This window comes from Wasmannia auropunctata, unplaced genomic scaffold (assembly GCF_000956235.1).
Source record: "Wasmannia auropunctata unplaced genomic scaffold, wasmannia.A_1.0 LD336071.1, whole genome shotgun sequence".
Classification (NCBI taxonomy): Eukaryota; Metazoa; Arthropoda; class Insecta; order Hymenoptera; family Formicidae; genus Wasmannia; species Wasmannia auropunctata.
In genome coordinates, this window is record NW_012026819.1 from 464609 (window position 1) to 472364 (window position 7756).

General features: G+C 38.8%; 2 protein-coding genes across 4 annotated transcripts in view; both read left to right on the forward strand.

Annotated features, from left to right (window-relative positions):
* Positions 1–1001: 1001 nt before the first annotated feature.
* LOC105449842 (differentially expressed in FDCP 8 homolog) lies at positions 1002–5948 on the forward strand. Of its 3 annotated transcripts, none has more exons than XM_011689247.1 (8): positions 1002–1301; positions 1874–2086; positions 2668–2959; positions 3076–3246; positions 3435–3488; positions 3981–4222; positions 4512–4747; positions 5225–5948. In XM_011689247.1, exons 2-8 carry the CDS (start codon positions 1877–1879, stop codon positions 5451–5453), a joined length of 1434 nt encoding a protein of 477 aa, XP_011687549.1. In that variant the 5' UTR covers positions 1002–1301; positions 1874–1876; the 3' UTR covers positions 5454–5948. The 3 variants fall into 3 exon arrangements, with proteins under 3 accessions (XP_011687549.1, XP_011687551.1, XP_011687550.1); XM_011689248.1 differs by lacking the exon at positions 1002–1301 and adding an exon at positions 1342–1800; XM_011689249.1 differs by lacking the exon at positions 3435–3488 and having other exon boundaries at positions 1006–1301.
* Positions 5949–6060: 112 nt separating this feature from the next.
* LOC105449843 (phospholipase A2-like) overlaps positions 6061–7756 on the forward strand; it is a 4981-nt gene continuing 3285 nt past the window's right edge. Inside the window, exons 1-2 of the mRNA XM_011689250.1 lie at positions 6061–6301; positions 7109–7441. Of these exons, the coding sequence (XP_011687552.1) occupies positions 7162–7441 (280 nt within the window). The 5' untranslated portion in view covers positions 6061–6301; positions 7109–7161. The remainder of the gene's footprint in view (positions 6302–7108; positions 7442–7756) is intronic.

The window sequence follows — 7756 nt, forward strand, 5'->3', positions numbered from 1 at the left end:
CAAAAAGAAACGTTTCTTTAAACGTTTTTCGAGTGGACATTTTAACCACTCGGAAACGTTTTCAAGAGTCGGTTATGAAACGTTTCTGAAACGAATACGTGCTACCCGGAGCGCGTACACGCTTCCTACGTCTGAGACTGAAACCGATACCGCGCTAGGCGGTATTAATAATCAAATTCGCTTCTTTTTCCCCGTATACTTCGGATTTACGATTACCTACTTCTCGAGTATTTCCGCGTCTACAATCATTTGTGCGCGAAGGAGAAACGATCGTTATATGTATATATGTGCTCGCGCGATTCCGCGAGAGGAACGTTCGTGTCAGCCCGGACAGCACGCAAGTCCAAAAGCGGGATCGCTGAGACGTCTTCTTTTTCGCCTTTGGATTTCAGATTCTTTAATAGAATCTTTACAACTTAGTACCACGGTTTCAGTGATGTTTCCTGGACTTCAAATGAAGGCCCGAAGTCTAGGTGAAACATCTGAAAGACGTCTTTTAAACATCATCGCATATCAAGACGTCTTACGATTCACATGCTTGCTGTTGCGTGCCGTCTGGGAGCGGCGGAAGAGAATTAAAAAAAAAAAAATTATTTACATCCTCCGTGGAACGCGGAAAAGCATCGGGAAGTAAATACTTATCGACTACGAGTGTACGAGTAAATTTTATTATGTAAAGTCTCTCGTTTTTTTTTTTTGTAAAGAAAAAAATGTTTTTGTAGAAGAAAAAAAAATGAATTTGTTCAAAATAAAATAAAATTCGACTCGTCAGAATTCTGCGATAAAGTTTCTCCAGCCGGTTCTTGTTGCAAAAACGGTGCGCGACTTTTGGACCATTATAGATATATATAATATTTAGGCGTGTCGCGTTGCTTGGAAATCGCGTTGAAATTCCTTAAAATTTTTGCACTTGAAATAAATATGTATTCTGATATCTCAGAAAGAGAGAGAGAGAGAGAAGAAAATAAGCGGATATTCTCTGTGTAAAGAATGCAAGCCACGCGACAGACCTTACCTACTGTCTTTCTCGTGCGCGCGCGCGCGCGCATTCTGTCAGACGATCTGTCAAACGCCGCGCACGGATCAGCTGATTGCACAACGCAACCGCGCGGACGAGGGGAGGGGGAACGTTGCGCGGCGCATAACCTAAACTGTCCGTCCAGAATGAGAAAAGATCTCTCATCCGCGTCTGTCCGTCGCTAACTCGATTCATCGCCGAATTTCGCGCGATGAACAGCGGCAGTTAGAAGAAGAGCATGCCTGATTTGTGCAGTTTCGTTTGAAGAGCGCGAATAAAGACGGTACGCATACTCTCCCTTGAATCCCCTTCATCCCACGTTGTTTGCGCCGAGGTTAGTTCGCGACGTCTCTTATTGCGGCAGAAATACACATGAAGTGTTGCGGAGGGGAAAAATTCGCGCACAACGCAATTTTTGTGTAATTTTTTTTTTAGTTTCCATCTTCCGGCTTCGTTCTCGAAGCTGTCAGTGGCGGTGGTCAGCTCCTTCGAGCGACGCGCTTTGAACTCGTTATAATTTTACACACATTTATATGGCTGCACGTGTCTTTTTTTTTTTTTTCACGAGATGCAAGGTCTCAAACGTTTAAGTTTATCGTCCACTATTTTCCACTCAACGACAATGTGATGCAATATCGTGTTTCTCCGTTTCGCGTGCCGACTGATCAGAAGAGTCAAAAACTTCGATTTAGGAGGAGCAGAGGGCAAAGTTATAAATTATCGCGCGAGCGCTTATCGCGACTAAATATAAACATCGCGATATCGCAAGGAGCTTTATTTTCGTAAGGAAGTGTGACACACATCTTTATCTATTATAATTTCCTCTCGATGTATGTACATGCTTTTGGTGTGCAGAAGATGGTAGATATAAAGAGCAATCCTCCCGCCGTCGGGGAGAGCGACTCGCATTACGAGTCGAGGATACGGGCGAACAGCTCGGGCACGGGAACGTCGACACCGTCGTCCTCTTCCGACTACATGACGGGGGAGGCGGACGACAGCTCCGACAGCAAGGGGACCGTACCGTTCAGCTTAAGGTCGGTGGAGACGATGCTCTCGTTGTCCAAGGTATAAAATAACTTGAAATTGCTGGCACTAATGTTTATCGCTATTATATTAATGATTCTTATTAACTCTTATTAAATTCAACATCCTAAATATTAACATCATTCCCATAATTTAAACACAAATTTTTAAAATTTTTTTTAACTCCCACTAAAGCTTATTTATATCTCCACCAACTCAGTAATTTTTAAATAAAAATTAAATTTTACCATATTGTCATACCGCCATAATTAATCCTCTCTCCACCTTATTAAGCCTTCCAAACCCTTGGAATCTTTTCTTTGTAAAAGAAACATTTTTTTTAAACTAACACTCAAGGCCCCCAATACCCCCTGTAATCCCCATCGCCTCCTCCCTCAAAAAAAGTTCCTCAACGTATTGAATAACTCAAGTTATTCATATCTAAATAAATTTTGCCTTAACGTGATGAATTTATATGTAAAAGGATGAGCTATACTTTTGTTAAATCCGAAGAACTAAGAATTTAATCGAATTTATTCAGTTATCGTTACACGGCTCGTTACAATCTCGTTGCTGTCTCATTACAGACGAAGGAATTAATGCAAATTAATTGTTCTATCTAGGACGCGTCTCAGGAGGATCTTCAAGAGATGGTGGGCAAGTGCAAGCTGATGGTGCTGGAGAGCGCCGAGTGCTCGGACGAGCGCAAGTGGCTCGTTCGACGGCTGATCGAGCTGCGTTTGCGCGTGCAGGAGCTGCGCGAGACCTCGGACGAGAATCTCTTCGAGACACGCGTCATCCTCGGTCATCACTTCGTGCCGCAGAAGTACTACATCACCACGTCGAGTCCGGTTTACTGCGACCACTGCAGCGGCGCGATCTGGACGATGCTGCAGTCGTGGTATATGTGCAACGGTAAACGTGTGTTTCTTAACAAGACCGACGTGATTCGATCGTCATGATTAATTTCCAGCTGTTTTCATTGATCGCCGCTACACGACGATTACATAGTACGTTTCCTGCTTCTTCAGATTGCAAATTCAGTTGCCACTGGAAGTGTCTGAACAACGTGTGCCGCGTGTGCGTGCACGTGGTCGCCAGTGAAGCCGGCGGGTACACGCACACGAAGGATATCTGCCCGGAGCAAGGCCTGTCGAAGCAGGGCTACCGTTGCGCGGAATGCAAAGTGCGAATAACATTCAGTAAGTATTTGACTGAGATTAGATTAAGGGACGTCTCGTTAATTGTGAGTAAGCAGATAAAGTGGGCCGTTCGCCCGTTTTGTCACGTTCGTTTTACGTCGGTTCATTACTCCGGTTTGCCGCGATAACCGCGCACTAAAATATTCCATAGAGATAACGATAATGAGTGTATTGTCCTCCTGTGCAAGCTTTCTCGAAGGGATTATCGCTATCTTGCTTCGGCAGTTCCTTTAAGAATTCAGGTATTTAATATATATTATTAACAACCTTATATAATATATTAATAACAATGAAGCGTCACGCAGAGATGTTGTCATCTTAAAAGAAATTTCTTGTGTCTTCAGTTTGTTTTGTTACTTTAATTTCGTCTGTTGTCTAACTGTATATTAAGATATTTATAGGATATTTTGAGATATTTTAAGGAAATTTTTTGCATCTTTCACAAAACTTTTCTGGAATTATGAGATGTCGTCTTGAAAGAAATTTCTTGTATCTTCAGTTCTTTTGTTACTTTAATTTTGTCTGTTGTGTAACTGTGTATTAAGATACTTAGGATATTTTGGGATATTTGAAGGAAATTTTTTGCATCTTTCACAAAACTTTTCTGGAATTATGAAGGATTTCCCATTAGAATAACGATACGTAGATTATTTGTTTGCCACAGATATATCCCTTTTAAACTTCGATATTTACGATTATATGCAATTTGATGATTAAGATAGTAACGTTTTTAGAATCGGCGTGGGTGGAGCCACGACTTTGCGACTACAGCGGTCTATATTACTGTCAGAGATGCCATTGGAACACAGCCATGGTCATTCCCGCGAGAGTGGTCAGAAACTGGGATATGGAGCCGCGTCTGGTGTCCCGCGCCGCAGCACAGCTTCTCATGCTCCTGGAGGACCGCTCCGTATTACCGCTGGAAGAATTGAATCCGAAACTCTTTACCCTTGTTCCGGATTTATCGCTCGTCAAGGTGAGTCATGCCACTGTGTATAGAATTGAGACAGATATTAGATTAATAAAATTAATTTAAAAATCATTGGATGTGCGTAAATACATTGTAAATAAAATGTCTCTTTTGTTATCCAAATGAAACTTTAAGAAATTTGAATTACGTTTTTTTTTTTATTACGATGTATGTAAATTAAACGAGATCAGTTTTTTCTTTATTAAATTTGCAACTTTAATTAATACGCGCATTTGACTGATTGACAATATTATTTAGATGGATACTGAAATGTGTAAAAACTATTGAATTTCAGCGGATGCGAGAGGAGATGCAGATGATGAAGAGGTACTTGGTTCTGTGCGTGGATGCTTGCACGCAAGGATTACCGTGGAAGATTGCGTTGCGCACACACATGATCGAGAATTCAGGTAACTATTCCATCAAGGACCTGATCGATCTTCAGAGCGGCATTCTCCTGGACGAACTTCGCGCCGCGTACGACACGATGCACGCGCACATCACGCAGCAATGCGAGCTCTGCAAAGCAAGGTGAATATTTAAATGGAGAAAGGATACGGTTACCCTCTAGTCACTTACATAACTCGCTTCTTATGTCGAATTCATATGTCAAGGCTCTTCATTATCATTGTTTTTCGAACTTAATACATGTACAATATGTGTAGAATTTCACACATATACATTTTAAATAGTGTATAAATAGTATAGTGATAAATAGTAACTTTTTATACTCTAAATATCCCAAGACTTTAAGAAATTCCAATTAAAATTGAATGACTGTATATTTTTCCGATCTTTATACGATTCAGTTCTTATATCAAATTTTTTATATCGCGACATATTTATAAATCTACGCGGTAATTTTAATTTGAATTATAATTTCTACCGATACCACAGCATATTTATTTTTTTTTAAGAGATCAGATATGTGCATATATAATTAGGATACAAGAATCTTATTTACTACCAAAAATATGTATAAAAAAAATGTATTTCCGTTTTTTTTAGGGGACACTTATGCGAGATTTGCGGCAATGACGAGGTCATATATCCATGGGACGCGAGCTCGGTTATCTGTCAGCAATGCTCGGCGGTGCATCATCGCGTTTGTTGGGCCAAGCGCAATCATTGTTGTCCACGGTGCGCGCGCCTGCAGAAACGTCGCGCCCAACAGGGACACACGGCGCAGGATGGCGAAGACTGTGATACGGACGACGATACCGCGAAGGACTCCTGAACGATAGTGCCGCGTGAATTAACGTGCGGTAAAAAATATTATTCGTACAGATGTGTAACGATTTATACTTTGTACCTGTTACTTTTTTAAGCGAATCGAATCGATGGCAGGTTGTAATTTTTTATATATCACCATATACGTTAAAGGTTGTATATAGCGTTCTAATTACAAATTTATAACTGCATGTTGTGGAATTTTTTTTTGTAATGCACGGTCTAATCGGTGAGATTATACAGGTGATGTATCAGTCACATTTTTTTAAATAACTTTACAAACTTGTCGTGTAATACGCGAATTACCACAGGCATAGATGCTGCGCGCGTGTAGTGCAAACGATATACTCATTCATTAAACGCTGCGGGTTAGCGACTAATATCGATGTTACGTATTTTTACGTTTTAGAAGAATCTTTGTTTTAGAATAATCATTCTACAGGCATGTAATGACTAATGCGTATTCATTTTATGTGGAAATTATAATGAATTAATATACAGATTAGAGAAAAGAGAAAGCGAGCAAATGTGATCTACGCAAAATTTCCCAATCGTCAATGCACATCTCCAGTTATTTTTTATTCGCACTTTTGCCGCTCATCATTCGATGAATGTCAATTGCAAATTTTTATCTCTACTGTCTACGTAGATAATAGTGCGTGATATATATTCCTAGCGGAATTCTCTTTGGGCCCACATTCTCTTAACATTTGTACGAAATGGCAAATTTGGTATCGTTTGCGCCGGGCTGTCCAATCTTGCGCTTCCGCTTCGGTAGAATCAAGTATCGACGGTATTTAAACGAAAGTGTCAAGTTACTGCGGCCAGTCCGCGTCAACAGTCGGTTATAGCCAGGTAAGCGTGTATCGCATTGTGAAATTTCCCGCGGATAGATTAGAACAGATTCTCAGAAAGAATTTTTTGGAATTTAATCTATGGAATCTAGAGTTTCATTACGTTTGTACTATAACTTGAATAAATTTCATCACATTGTCATCTTTTTTATGGTTTTAAAAGCACAGAGTATAATAATGTTTTTTTAACATTTATCATAATTTTTATTCTAAATTAGAATTTGTATTCTTTTTTGTAATTATCTGCAACCTTCAATTTATGTTAATTCATTTAAAAGTAAAATTAAAGAATTAAAAAATAAAAGAAAAATGTATAGGATTTATTAAGAAAGTAAGAAATTAAAAAATGTGTCGGTGTGCTAGGATAAATAAGTTTAGCTTAACGACATTAATCATTTCTTATAAGCGATAAATAACCAGATGCTTGTACTGTGTATAAAAAAAGTATATATTATTTTTCCGCTTTGTAGAGTTAGATTTGTATCAAACAATACATATCGAACTAACGCCATAGACTCGATATAAATTGTTAAAGCATCTTAATAACTAATTGTATCTTTGTATTTTTAGAGAAAAATTTTTTATTAATTGAAAAACCATTAGCGTAAGAGTTTTCTTTTAATTATTTTTTATGTCACAGAATATTTCCATTTGCAATTATGCACAATGGTCAATCGTCTCTGTTCTAGTGTCTGAAAACTAAAATCGCTCTGGCAGCTATAAGCTGTTTCTTTCATTCTTGAATTCATCTTTCTCATCTCGAATTTTTTTATCCACGATTAATTAAGGCATATGCGTATGTTAATAGGATCCTATCCGTCTTACCTAGCCGTCATTTATTCCGAGTGAATAGACAACACGATGTCACGCGTATTTGTTCTCTTCGTGCTTTTCATCGTCAGCATTGCTGTTCAATTCGGCGATTGCCAAAACAACCGACCGGAATGTGAAGATGTGAATATCAAACCTGGTTCCGATCCAGCCCGTCTATCGTATCTCGAAGTATTTTTGAAGGGAGTATCAGCGCCCTCAGATTGGCTGAACAAACTCCTCGGAAGGAACAAGAAAAATTCGTTTGAAGGAGGATCCTACAGCACCGTTTTAGATAAATACGAAAAAGAGGTTCACGCGGTCTTTCCAGGTAATTCGATCATTTGCAGTTGAGGAACTTACAAAAATAATATTATAAATGACAAAAGTGAATATCCTGCAAAAAATATTTCTTTCCATTTAAAAGTAGAGAGGTAGTTTTATTAGACGTTTACAGAATATTCCTGTATACAATGTACAGGACATTTTAAATAATTCGGTATTACAAGATTTGCTTTTAGTATTTTGTGTCAGTACTTTTTTATTAATATTTTAATACTGAGTGTTTTTATACACTGTTCAAAAAAATTATGACAGAAAAATTTTGAGCAAAAAATGGTCAACTTTAGTTAACGATAACTCCGCG

Excerpts from the sequence above, each read along its gene's own strand:
- LOC105449842 (XM_011689247.1), top strand. The coding sequence starts at position 1,877 with ATGGTAGATATAAAGAGCAATCCTCCCGCCGTCGGGGAGAGCGACTCG. Across the intron at positions 2,960-3,075 it reads GTCGTGGTATATGTGCAACG|ATTGCAAATTCAGTTGCCAC; the intron begins GTAAACGTGTGT and ends CTGCTTCTTCAG. Across the intron at positions 3,247-3,434 it reads CAAAGTGCGAATAACATTCA|CTTTCTCGAAGGGATTATCG; the intron begins GTAAGTATTTGA and ends CTCCTGTGCAAG.